The sequence below is a fragment of the Panthera onca genome, chromosome B3 (genome assembly GCF_046562875.1).
Source record: "Panthera onca isolate mPanOnc1 chromosome B3, mPanOnc1 haplotype 2, whole genome shotgun sequence".
NCBI classification, from domain to species: Eukaryota; Metazoa; Chordata; class Mammalia; order Carnivora; family Felidae; genus Panthera; species Panthera onca.
The window spans coordinates 71283509-71297144 of record NC_138344.1 but is presented as its reverse complement, the minus strand read 5'-3'; the positions used below and the strand labels follow the sequence as shown (position 1 = coordinate 71297144).

The window sequence follows — 13636 nt, the reverse complement described above, 5'->3', positions numbered from 1 at the left end:
GTGCCAAAGAGGGGAATGGAAGTTTGTGTGTAAGTTGGGGGAGGGGGGGGTGGAAATACCAAATTTGATAACCAAAGAACATCATACAATTTGTCAGTGAAATGAGGGATGGGGAGAAATGGTGAAGGAAGGTGAGATGTGAGATTACCTATGTGTAATCTACTCTTGATGTGATTGGTGAAGCCTCTTGCCATTTCATTACCTATGCCCTAGGCCCTCAGGCAGAAACCAGGGCTCTAGGTCATTCTGCACAGAAGGCTGGAGTAGAGGGCCTTGCCAATTGTGGCAGAAATGCACAGGTAGGAAAGTATGTCCACAGGAAGGCAAGGATAGCTGTAGCAGGGTCCCGGAAACAGAAGTTGAACCATTAGTGGCAAGACAAGGTGGGGAGATAACAAGTGTGCTCTGTGCCTGAACATGGTTCTCACCTTGAGGTCTCCAGAGATCCTGGTCTCTCTGAGTACCCCAGTGGCTGAGGAGAAGATGGAAAACATGCCAAAGCAACTACCCTCTGGACCTCACCGCCGTGGGACCATATTTTCAAAGAAAATACTATTTATGTAAAAGAACAGAGAAAAATTAAGTTTTTGAGGGGCACCTCCTAGCTTGCCTTCATTCAGCCAAAATCATTACCCCTTTACCCAGTTTAGTGTCAATGACTTAGGTTAGGCTGGGACAAATAAGGCAAGATTGTAAACTGGCCAGCCCAGGGACTTATAGGTTTCTGAGTGTGATGGTCAACTTGCAAATGTCATACAGAATGTGTGTCTTTTCTGAGGAGGCTTGGGGTAATGACGTACCCTGCTCCAGGGGGAGGTGACATTCAGAGGCATGCCTTCCCCTTAATACATTTCTCAGCGAGCTTCCCATTGAGTTCACCTAAAGAAACAAGTGGCTTGTAGGCTGGGGTTTGTGGGGAGGAATGGGGGGTTTGTGGCAGATAGTTGATAAAAGAGAGGATCAGGAAGACCATTAAGATCATTTGGGCTGGGAATACCATGGGGGAGAGGGGGAGGAGAAGTACAAATGTAAGGGGAGGAATAACTCCTCCTCCTCCTCACTCTCCTTTCCCATCCTCCAGTTCCCTTTCCCATGAGCCTCTTCCCATAACGGAGTCTAGCTAAAAGGGTAAATGGGTGTCCTTTTCCTTCTTGCCGCAAACTACAAAGTGTCCCTTCCCTTGCCAGAGGGATGGCTCTCAAGATTGTAACTATCTGGGAGCAGGAAATGGCATTTCTCATCTGGTAGTCTTGTCTAGTGCTTGTCCCAACAGATCCCTAGAATACGTCCTTGTTTTTCCCTTGAAGAGTTGGTATATGGAGTCTGTTCCAGCAAATTTGTCCAGTTTCAGGTTGGGTCCCTGAGAATCTGCTCTGCCAGCAGGAGCGTGTGTGCACACAAGTGCGCGCACACACACACACACACACACACACACACACACACACACTTCCACATCTCCCCACGCTGGCCTCTTCCAGATATGTCCAGCTCTCTCCCCCATCCCCAAAGTTCTTACCCCTACCTTAACTCCCTGCCCCCTGCCTTAGACATCCATTCCACACTAGCCATTGCCAGGCACAGAGGGATGGTCATGGTCACCATGCCCACCAAACAACTCATTTGCTAGATCCACCTTAGGCAGCTGCACCCATGCTCCTGGAAGGGCAGAACATAGAGGCAGTGGGTCAGAGAGACTTTATTGACTGATTTGATGCTTCCATCTGATTTAAAAAAAAAAATTATTAACATTTATTCATTTTACAGAGAGCTTGAGCAAGGGGAAGGCAGAGAGAGAGGGAGACACAGAATCTGAAGCAGGCTCCAGGCTCTGAGCTATCAGCACGGAGCCAATACCTGGTGGAAACTCAGGAGTGTGAGCTCATGACCTGAGCCGAAGTGGGACACTCAACCGACTGAGCCACCCAGGCTCCCCCATCTGATTCATTTTTTTTTTTTTAATATATGAAATTTATTGTCAAATTGGTTTCCATACAACACCCAGTGCTCATCCCAAAAGATGCCCTCTTCAATACCCATCACCCACCCTCCCCTCCCTCCCACCCCCCATCAGCCCTCAGTAAAATGACTTGCCCAGGCTGGAGTCACAAAAAGTGCAGGCTGGTGGTGAGCCAACTTGGGAAAAGGGCATATCAAGGGAGGGGATGGGCATTGCCCTGAGCAGGTTTGAAAGGACTTCTGTGAAGCCCACCGTGTGCACAGCCATGACTAAGGCATTGGCGAAACTGAAGATGATCCTGATGGAAACGCCAAGCTTTGGACTCAGGCTGCGCGAAATAAGGAAGTGCGTGCCACCTGAGAGGAGAGGAAAGAGGAGCCGGTCAAGTCTCACCCCTCCCTCACGTGAACACCACCCTCTCACAGAGTCCTAAGGAATAATCGTTTGCTCCCCGGTTAAGTCAGCTTGTCGGGTCAACCCATCCAGACTGGACCAATTTTTTTATAGGCCAGAGAATTCACCCCCAGCAGTCCCCTGGGCCTGTCCCACCTTCCCAGGAGAGGGGAGGGAAGTGGCATCGCTGTCCCATTCCCTAAGTTTCTTCCCCCACGAAGATACCTAGAAATGCAGCGAAAAATGCCCAGATTTGGGGCGGGGTGTGTCTCAGGATAGGAAAGAGGTGTTATCCTGGGCAGAGGGAGTGGCTGTTGGTGTCCTACCTAAGTGAGAGTGCTTACTCGCCCACCCCCACCCCCGCCCCGGCCCATCCAGTCCAGGATTTTGGTCCCCGCAGCCTCGGTCACCCCACTTTCCACTGATCCGTTCTCATCTAGGTGAGAGACTCCTCCAGAATTCCTGAACACACAGGGTTGGGCCTTTCTAGCTCACCACCGACCCCACCTGGGGACAGGGAGGAAATTCTGAGCCGGGGGTGGATTACCTACCGTACGTAGCCCTGATCCCTTCCCCTTCCCGCTCGCCCTCGGTGGACTCAACTGCGTTATGTGTGCATTTCATGTAGGTATTGTTCGCTCCAGGGTCGGTAGCTTTATCGTGCACAGAAAAACCAACAGTCAAAGCCTAGAACTGACTCCAAGCACACCCTTCCCTCTTCTGGCCCTACGTTCCGGAGGGTCTGCGCAGTCCAGACTCTCTTCTCCCTCCCCCCGCTCCGCCAGACCCGTCTTGTGAACGCAGCCTTTCCGGCCTGGCGCACTCCACCCGATCCCCACATCCTCCCTGGCTTCTGAATTTGCCTCGCTCAGCACAAGGACGTGACCTACAGGTGGAAGGGGGGAGGAGGTCATCTCGGGACGGAGCCCGGGGGATTGGGTGTCAGAGTCTGGGCTCCCGGAGCCCAGCCCCCTAGCCGGTCAGCGCCGGCTATAATTAGTCGGGTGGGGCCGCTGACCCGATTGAGGGGCAAGTTTCCTCTGTCACAGGGTCCAAAGCGAAGCTGAGAAGGTTCAAGGGAGAGCCAGGAGGAACGCTGGTGTCTCGGGAGGGTGACTATCCGGGTGGGATGGGGGCAAGCCGGGTGGCATACGGTCCCGGGTACTGGATCGGTACACATGCTTCTGGCACGCTTCGGTGCTCTTCGTGAACCCCAGTGTTGGGCAGTATAGCCTAGCTGCTCGAGCCTTGGGAAGGGGGTGGGGAATGGGCTTTGAAGTAGGGAGAGGGACTGCCATGTCGCCGGGCTAGAGACAGGGGTTCCTCCGGCCTCTGTGGGTCCAGCTCTGAACCCCCCACCCCTTCCCTCTGTTCACCTGTAGCAAAACAGCGAACCTGGACGATGAGCGTCTCGGACTCCTCACATCGTCCTTCGGACCCTGGGAGCGTCTCTGCTCCCGCCCAGAAGGATCGCCTTGACCTACCTTTGCCCGACCCGAGAACCCCCTCCTGGCCACCTTCCCCAGATGAGGATCCCAGTTTGCCCCCCTTTCCTTTGGAAGAGCCTGTCCCCAGGCCCATGGCCCCAGGGAGCCTTCCCTCTCCAGTCTTGTCCCTTGAGGAAGAAGAGGAGGAAGACGACCAAGACGAACAAGAGGCGGCACAGCCCGAGGAGCTGCGCAGCGAGGAGCATCCCAGCCAGTTTTTCGCGGAGGCACAGCGGCTGCGGGAGCAGAGGTTGTTGTTGGACGAAGAGGTGTCAGTTGAGGGGCGAGTATATGGGGTGCATCGGGTAATCTTGGCTGCAGTTAGCAGCCTCTTCCGTGACAGGCTGCTGGGTGGCAGAGGTCCACGACCCCCCCTCAGCCTGGACGTGGCCGCCGGGGCCTGGGAGGCCGTACTGACATTTGCCTATGAGGGGGTGCTGGGCCCTGCTCGGCCTGGAGATGTGCTGGTCGTGGCAGAGGCCCTGGGAGCGCCCCGGGTGAAGGCCGTGGCCCAGTGGAGATGCAAAGGGGCTGGAAGCGCCAGGGAAGATGAAAAGCAGCCCAGCCAGGCAGAGGAGCTGAGGGAGAACCTGCGGAGCATCGAGCTCCTATACCAAGAGGGCATCGGGTGTGACCTGGAGCTGGAGGCAGGCGGCTGTAGGCTGTGGGGTGAGGGCCTTTTTGCATTACATTACTGCAGGTTCATTTATGTGTGTGCAAGCTGCAGGTGGTTTGATCCCTTCCATTGTGGTTTTGATCCCAGCTGCAGGCAGAATTTCCTTGGGGTTGGCCTTTGGTGCCTTTCCTGACCCACGGAGAGCAAGGCATGAGCAGTTGAGTTGTTTACCCAGAAGCACCAGGCAGACTTAAGCTGACCCTTCAACCTGTGGCTTTCCCTGTGGCCAGTACCAAAGAATTTCCAGCCAGTTGGCTGGTGTCATGAGTACAGTCTGAGCCAGGGGAACAAGTAGAAAGTGATTGACTTAAACGGGAATTAACCAAAGGCCCTTCTTGGCATCTTCTATTTAGGACACAGGAAAGCCAGATGAATATGGTGGAATAACTCTCAGTGTGTCCTCTCACCTAAGTGTCCTTGACTCCATGGTACATACGGGTTCTACAGCTAACAAGCAAGGTCTGGTTTTCTTTTGCCATAATCTTAAAGCTACCAGGACCTGGCACTTTGAAGTTAACTAGGCTCATTACTAGGAAAGCTAAGGAGGGTTGAATAAGTTGAGTGTTATTCAGATTCTATCAGTACTGAGTGAGGTACTGGGGTCCAGGAATTTTTACACATGCCATGTCTTTTCATTCTCGCTGAAAACTAGTGAGGTGGATGCCACTATCCCTAGGTGTAAGGAAAGAACATTAAACTCAGAAATGTTAACTGGTGAGAACCAGGATATAAGCCCAGTATTCACTAGCCCAGTCTGTTTTCACTAGGCCATGCATTGCCTCCTGTGCAACCAAACCAAAGACGCAGGATCTGACAAATGGAGTTGGAATGCAGGCACATAAAAATGTTCAAAGGTATTGCTTTAGAGAGTATCTAGTTCAGCTTTTATACTTTATTGACAAAGAAATCAGACTTCAAGACATGTCCAAAGTCACATAGCTACTGCTCATTAGAATGACTGGAACCCACAGTGTTTCTGGGACCCCCAAATGAAAAAGCATCCTGTCTTAACTTGAACTGCATTAACAAAAATACCATAGACTGGGTGGCTTGACAACGGAAATTTATTTCTTTTTTAGAAAAATGTATTTATTTAAATTCAAGTTAGTTAACATACAGTGTAGTATTGGTTTCAGGAGTAGAACCCAGTGATGAAATTTATTTCTTACAGTTCTGAAGCCTGGAAGTCCAAGGTCAGGGTTCTGGTATGGTCAGGTTATGATTAGGACTCTCTTCCTGGCTTGCAGAGGGCCACCTTCTCACTGTATCCTCTTCACTTGGTGGAGGGAGAGATTATCTCAGTCATATCTCTTATATAGGGCAGTAATTCCATTCAGGAGGGTTCTACTCTCATACCTAATTACCTCCCAAAGGCTCCACCTGCAAATATCACCACACTGGGGAGTAGGGCTTCAACACAGGAAGGAGGGAGGAAGACATAAACATTCAATCCATAGCAGGTCTCTAAAGTGTTTGTTATTATTTCTGATAGTAGTAGATTGAGGGGGGATTTAAAATTTCATAGTTATGGGGCACTTGGGTGGCTCAGTCGGTTAAGCATCCGACTTTGGCTCAAGTCATGATCTTGTGGTGAGTTCGAGCCCCACATCAAGCTCTGTGCTGACAGCTCCAAGCCTGGAGCCTGCTTCGGATTCTATGTCTTCCTCTCTCTCTGCCCCTCCCCTGCTCACACTCTGTCCCTCTCAAAAACAAATAAACAATAATAAATTACTTAAAAAATAGATAAAATAAAATTTCATAGTTATAAAATTCTCACTAGAGTTTCAAATTTAAACATACTTCTATCCTTACCTTCATTTTCCTAAGAAACATTCCAACGTAATGGTGGAAACCTGTCACTTAAAATTCTAGGGAATAATGATGAGGAGGAGGGAGAATGTAAGTAGGTGTGACCCTTTCACAGTGACTCTGAGCTATAGGTTGGTTGATTACATGGAAAATGAAATGGCTTACCTGCTTCAAGGAATGCAGGTTTTCTCAGGCAATATGTATCTGAAAACTGTCACTGATAGTTACTATTTGGGAAGCATGTAGGCACTACCTGCTGCTTAAAATGACAATGGAGGAGCACCTGGATGACTCAGGGGGTTAAGCATCTGACTTCAGCTCAGGTCATGATCTCATGGTTTGTCAGTTCAAGCCCTACATTGGGCTTTCTGCTCTCAACACAAAACCTGCTTCAGATACTCTGTCTCCCTCTTTCTCTGCCCCTCCCCTGCTCTCTCTCTCTCTCTCTCTCTCTCAAAAATAAACATTTAAGATTTTTTTTAAAAAGACAATGGAAAGCCACATTAACATCACATGTCCTTTGAGAGAGGCAAACGTGCCACAGTCGGTCAAAGCAGCCTCATGTTCATAGCTTCACTGGGTGTTTGGCCCTGGTACCTGCCTAAGAGGACTTCTGGCAGCATTTTCTCCCTTTTTTATTATGAAGCATTTCAAACACATAGCAAATTAAGAAAATATTTTTTAAGTTTATTTATTTTGAGAGAGCGAGAGAGAACACAAGCAGAGGAGTAGCAGAGAGAGAGAGAGAGAGGGAGAGAGAGAGAAAATCCCAAGCAGACTCTGCAACGCAAGGCTCAAACCCACAAACTGTGAGATCACGACCTGAGCTGAAATCAAGAGTCGGATGCTTCACTGACTGAGCCACCCAGGCGCCCCAAGAAAATATTAACATGAACACTCAAACACCCATATCTCAGACTTAACAATTAACATTTTATGATATTTGTCTCATCTCTTTATTTTACTTATCACTGAAGTTTAAAGTAAATCTGTGACATTTCCCTTACAAATACTTGGGTACATGTCTCTTTAAAAGAGGACATATAACCACAATACCTTACTCATGTCTAACAAAATTAACAATAATTCCTTAGTATCACCTCGTCCAAGTTGAAATTTTCCCACTTGTCCAAAAAATGTCTTGTAGAGCTGGCTTATCCAACCCAGGAGTCAATCAAGGACTATGCTGTACTCAGATACATGTCTTTTAAGCTTCCTTTACTGTACAGTCCTCTCCTTTTTTATGACTTGACTTACTGAAGAAATAAGATTAGTTATCTTATAGAATGCTCCATTTTCTAGATTTGTGTGTGTTTTCCATTATGGTTTTGTTTAGCTTGTTCCTTTAGCTTCTCAATTTCCTATAAATTTGAATTTAGATCTAAGGGTTCAATTAGATTTAGGTTCAACAGTTTAGTCAGAATACTCCATACCTGATGCCAAGTATCTCAAATTGCATTACATTAGAAAGCATTTATTTACATTTATATTTAATAGCATCTGGTAACAGAATAGTTTCAGTGGCGTGAGGGCCATGCAGGTAAGAAGGGTACCGATACACAAGTATGCTCACTGCAGCCTGACATCAGTGGCGTTGGGGGGTGAAGATCTGCTCGGGCAGCCATTACATGGAATAGAAAATAAATCACTTCCTCTCTTTCAGTTTCCTTCTGTTAAAAGGAGCAATCGAACTGGATGATTTTGAAGGTTTCCAGCTTAAAATGTCACGATTACCTGAAATGTACTGAGATGAAGATGGGGTGTGCAAAGAAAAGCTGCACATGGGAAATCTTAAGCAGGAGATGGCAGTTAGATTAGGTTAGGTCACAGAGATTCGTAAGTGTGGTACAATTTTTTTTTTAAGCAAAATTTTTAACATTTATTTATTTTTGAGAGACAGAGACAGAGCATGAGTAGGGGAGAGCCAGAGAGAGAGGGAGACCCAGAATCTGAAGCAGACTTCAAGCTCTGAGCTGTCAGCACAGAGCCTGATGCAGGGCTCAAACCCATGAACTGTGAGATCATGACCTGAGCCAAAGTGGGGCGCTTAACTGACTGAGCCACCCAAACACCCCGTGTGGTACCATTTTCTAAGTAAAATCCTGGCCGATGTCAGTGGCTCTTACAATTGTAAAGGAAAGAACTTTTTTGTGTGTGCATGATAGAGACCTATGTAATTTGCACCATTGGTCTTTGCAGTTTATTTTGTGCCCCCTTTTAGCAAAAGCTGTCTATAGCATCTACTCAACTTGATCAATCAAGACTCTTTTTCTAATTGACCTGGATCAAAAAACTAAAGCAATTTTTATCACAGTGTCTTCAGGCCACTAACATGAGAATCATGCAGGGTGCTTGAAAATGTTGAAATACAAATTCCTAGGGTCTCCATCCAGACCTACTGAATCAGAATCTCTGGGGGTGGGTCCCTGAAACCCGCAGTTTAACAAGCACCGCACGGTATTCTGATGCACACCATGGTTTATCCTGTGGCCTCGGGTGGTTGGCCCAAAGTTGGGACGTGGAGTCAGCAGGGTGCCTGGCAATCAGCAACACTCTGGATTCCCCTCTGCTTCTCCTTGCAGTGCACCGAGCAGCCCTGGCCTGTGGCAGCGAGTTCTTTGGTGCCATGCTCCTGAGCGGGATGAGGGAATCCCAGGGCACAGAGGTGTCTCTGCACACTATCTCTGCCCAGGACCTGCGACTCCTCGTCTCCTTCGCCTACTCCGGGGTTGTGCGGGCAAGGTGGCCAGGACTGCTGAGAGCTGCCCAGGCTGCTCTCCAGTACCAGAGCTCTTCCTGCCTTGCTCTGTGCCAGAGCGCCTTGGCACGGGGCCTCAGCCCCGCACGTTGCCTGGCCCTGTTCCCCATAGCGGAAGCCCCGGGCTTAGAGAGGCTCTGGAGCAAAGCCCGTCACTACCTCCTCACCCACCTGCCTGCTGTGGCTTTGTGCCCCACTTTCCCTTCTCTGCCGGCTGCCTGCCTGGCTGAGCTCCTGGATAGCGACGAACTACACGTGCAAGAGGAGTTCGAGGCCTTCATGGCTGCGTGGCGTTGGTTAGCTGCCAACCCTGAGACCCAAGAGTCAGAGGCCAAGGCCCTGCTTCGATGTGTTCGCTTCGGCCGTATGTCCACCAGAGAGCTGAGGAGGGTGCGGGCCGCGGGGCTGCCTCCACCCCTGACCGCAGACTTGCTGCATCAGCTCCTGGTAGAGGCTGCCGTTCCAGGTCAAGAGCGGCGCAGGGAGCCCGACCAGGCACTGGTAGTGATCGGCGGCGACGGGCTCAGAGCAGACATGGCCATAAGACAGCCGTCGCGAGGAGTGTGGTGGGCGCGCGCCTTCTGCTGCGGCACGGGACTGGTGCGAACCGTGGAGTGGGGGAGGCTGCCTGCCCTGCCTGCCCCGGGGCGCTTCCGGCACGGGGCTGCGAGCCTCGCAGGAAGTGAGCTCTACGTGTGTGGGGGACAGGATTTCTACAGCCACTCCAACACCCTGGCTTCGACTCTCAGGTAGGGGCCCCACGGAATAGCAGGCCCCGAGGTGGGCAGCTGAGGGGGAATTGTTGGCCCAGCCAGCCACGGGGGCCCGGGGTCACTCTTCTTTGGTCCCGCTGTGTCCAGGTGGGGCCCCAGTCAAGAAGACTGGGAGGAGATGGCGCCTTTGTGCCAGGCTCGGAGCTTTTTTCCCCTGGTGGCGCTGGACGGACTACTTTATGCTCTGGGCGGCCGAAACGGTGGCGTCGCCCTCAACTCTGTGGAGACCTATCACCCCGAGCTCAATGTCTGGAGGTGAGCAGGGAAGGGGCTGTTTCTAGACATCAGGGGAAGCCTAGAGGACTCGGAGGAGGAGAGTTGAAGAAGATTTTTGCCTGATCGTGTGCCCTGTTCTCCCTTAGGCCGGCACCTGCTCTTCCAGCACCACGCTTTGCCCACGCAGCTGCGGTTCTGGAGGGCCGATTGTACGTGAGCGGTGGCTGCAGCGGGGCTGGCCAATACCTGGCCTCATTGCTGCACTATGACCCCAAACTTGAGAAGCCAGGGGTGCTTCTGAGCGCTATGGGGGTACCTCGGGCTGGCCACGTCATGGCCGCTCTGGGTGGACGGCTGTACGTCGCGGGTGGGCTAGGTGAGACTGGGGACCTGCTGAGCTTCGAGGCCTATGAACCAAGGACTGATAGCTGGACTCACCTGGCACCCTTGCCCTCCCCCCATGTGGGGGCCGCAGGGGCTGCGCTGCAGGGAGAGCTTCTGGTGCTGGGGGGCTACAGCCACCGTACTTACGCCCTCTCCCACCTTATCCATGCTTACTCTCCCGGCCTGGGCCGATGGCTCTGCCTGGGAACTCTGCCAAGGCCTCGGGCTGAGATGCCTGCCTGCATCCTGACCCTGCCCACTGTGCAGCACGTAGCTTTGGTTCCCACACGGCACCAAACAAAACCTGCTGGGTGAGTGGGGAGTGGAGGTGCATGGAGGGAGGAAGGGATGAGAAACGTCATGAGAGAAGGACAGAGATTATGGGGGGAGAAAGAGAAGGCTTGATTCATGATAGCATCTTATTCCAGCACAGTGTTTTACAACTCACAAACCGCTTTTGTATATATGGTCTTCATTGAGGAAAAGGTGGCTCCAGAATTCCTGGAAAACGCTGTTGGAGAAGGGAAGGAGAGGAGGCCCAGGAACAACTCCACAAGGTTTAGGGACCCTGACACCATTCTTGGTGGGGAAAGTGCGTTTGGCTGGGAAGACAGTCAAGATGCTCCAGTAGCCAATGTGTAGGGGCCAAGAGAGGAGAGTCAGAAAAATGATGATTCTGACCCATGGATCAAGATGAAAAATGTGGAAAGGCCAACCATGAACTATATTCTTTCTCAGGTAACTTGCAGGCTCAGTCCAGCATTGCCTCAGCCTGCAGCCCCTAAGAGCCTCTGGGTTTTCATTCTGAGGCGGAAGTCCTTGCCTGGACCTGGCGCTGCACAGGGTGCCGGCTGATGAGGCGCGAGTGCTGTGTGTGGGGAAGATGAGGAGGGCGGAGGTGAAGGAGCCAGGTGCCTGGAGTGGGGAAGGGATGGCATGAGGTTTGAGGGGTGGGGTGGAAGAAGCCAGAAGCCTGACTGCCTTCTTTCCTTCCCTTTGGGGTGTAGTCAAGGATCAGGAATGACAACAGGACAGCTATGGTGTGAGCTGCTAAGTTGTGAGAGGAAGTGGCAGAGAGAAAAGTGAGAGGCAGAGAAGACTCAGAAAAGTGGTTTCCCCCCTTTCTTTCCCTTTTCTCTAGAGTTTTAAAAATCCATTTCCCCTTTTTTTTTTTTTTTTTTGGCCAGGCAAAGTTAAATCAGACGCTTCCTCTCTTCCTTCTTCCACCCTGCTCTTCCTTCCTTTTCTTTCCCCCCTTCTTTCTTTTCTCCCTTCTCCCACACAGTGATCAATCACCTACTAGGTGCCAGCACTAAATGAGGCTCTAAGGATACAAAGATCAGAGAGGTCCTGACCAGCAGGTAGACTTGTAAACTAATGCAGGTTTTGTAGTGGACTTAGGGGTATGGACACTTACCTTGTGGCTCTCACACCAGGCACTTAGAGGTATGACAGCCCAGACACTGGAGGAGTGAACTCTGCCCAGGGAAGGCTCCTTTTAAGGAAGGCATCATCAAATGGGTATAGTTGGGGTTGGATTTTGAAGACTACTTGGAAACTCACCAGTCAGAGCAGGAGGAAGGCACTCCAGTCAGAGAAAAGAAGCACATGGGTCATGTAGTGCCCTGTGTCTCTATAGCAAAGGGGAAGTCAGTATTCCAGAGGGTTCTTTAGAGAATTCTGCTGCTGTTACCAGCCCATCTTTTACTCTGGAGCTTTTCTGAAGACAATAGCTTTCACTTAATTGTATATTCCCTCCCTCCACAACTCCTCTAAGTCTTTCCTGCCTGGTATTTCCATTTCTGACCCCTGAGCAGCTCAGGGCAAAGAAGGGCCAGTTCTTTGTATAGGTCAATTTTCTATTACCATTGTTTGTTAAGATTCTCATATTCCTAAGGGTGAGATAAAGGAGACTCCTTTCTACGTTTCTTCATCCTGGCCTAGAGGTGTTCACATGCTTTGTTTATTTTTTTGAGATTTCATTATTGAGTTCTTTTTTCCCCTATATCTCTGTTTCGGAGCATAGATGAAAATGAGGAGGGATATATAGGATGTATTTGAGAAAAGGGAAGAAAAATTGAAGAACCAGGAAAGAAGGAAATTGAAGGTACTGAGACACTATGAATATGCAGTCTTTAAGATTAACTTCTATGAACATGTTCTTTGTGGTTTGGAGGCAAAAACAGCCTTAAATAAAGGTTTCATCATTGTTGAATGATTCTCGTCTGAGTTTCTCTAATACAAAAAGTTTTTAAAAATCCCCTGTAATTTGGTTCCTATCTCCACCACAGTACTGAAACTACCCTGCCTCGTCGTCACCATGACCTACTTCTCACCAAATAATCTAAGGCCATCCTCATTCTCCTTCATCTTTCTGCAGGTATCAACTGGCTTGAAAACTGACTCTTACCCTAAAAAATTTCTCCTCCCCTGGCTCCAGAGAGCACACTCTCCTGGGCCTTCTCTTATTTCACCAATCCAAACAGGTATCAAAAAAAACCAAATAATATTGTCCAAAGGAATGGCTCCATCCCAGGTGGAGGTGACAACTTGAGGGTCCAAAAGTATACAGATGGAGGTAATTAGTTATAGAAGTCTCTAGCTCTCATTATTTAGTTTTTAGGGTTTATTTTTTAACTTTTTAAAAAAATTTTTGAGAGACGGAGACAGAGCATGAGCAGGGGAGGGACACAGAGAGAGAGAGAGATGCAGAATCCAAAGCAGCCTCCAGACTCTGAGCTGTCAGCACAGAGCCCGATGCAGGGCTCAAACCCATGGACGTGAGATCATGACCTGAGCTAAAGCCAGATGCGCAACCGACTGAGCCACTCAGGTGCCCCTCATTATTTAGTTTTTAAACTAGGGATAGAGTGAGAAGACAGAAGGAGGCCTCTGATTTGTAGCAGGACACCAGTCAACAGTCCACTCTTCTGTGAGAGAGGACTGATATAGGGCAAGTAACAGGTTGGGGCCCTAGCCAAGTGGTCTGAGATTCAAGGTAGTATTGCAACCCCAGAACAGAAGAGGAAGGAGAAACAGGAATTAGGCTGGAAAACATTCACACAGAGTGGGCAATCATGGCCATCCAGGGATTAGGCTACATACAGTCTGGTGAGTGTATAGAGGCCCAGGATTCTTACCTTTGGTACATCAGATGATAGGCAAGGTGTTTTGGTTTTTTTT

The 13636-nt window shown here is 49.9% G+C and overlaps 1 protein-coding gene across 3 annotated transcripts; it reads left to right on the top strand.

Annotated features, from left to right (window-relative positions):
- Positions 1–3300: 3300 nt before the first annotated feature.
- Positions 3301–12668, top strand: KLHL33 (kelch like family member 33). Of its 3 annotated transcripts, none has more exons than XM_060619080.3 (5): positions 3301–3449; positions 3733–4506; positions 8905–9829; positions 9941–10108; positions 10216–12668. In XM_060619080.3, exons 2-5 carry the CDS (start codon positions 3753–3755, stop codon positions 10766–10768), a joined length of 2400 nt encoding a protein of 799 aa, XP_060475063.1. In that variant the 5' UTR covers positions 3301–3449; positions 3733–3752; the 3' UTR covers positions 10769–12668. The 3 variants fall into 3 exon arrangements, with proteins under 3 accessions (XP_060475063.1, XP_060475062.1, XP_060475064.1); XM_060619079.3 differs by having other exon boundaries at positions 3301–3462; XM_060619081.3 differs by having other exon boundaries at positions 3306–3421.
- The last annotated feature ends 968 nt before the right edge of the window (positions 12669–13636 follow it).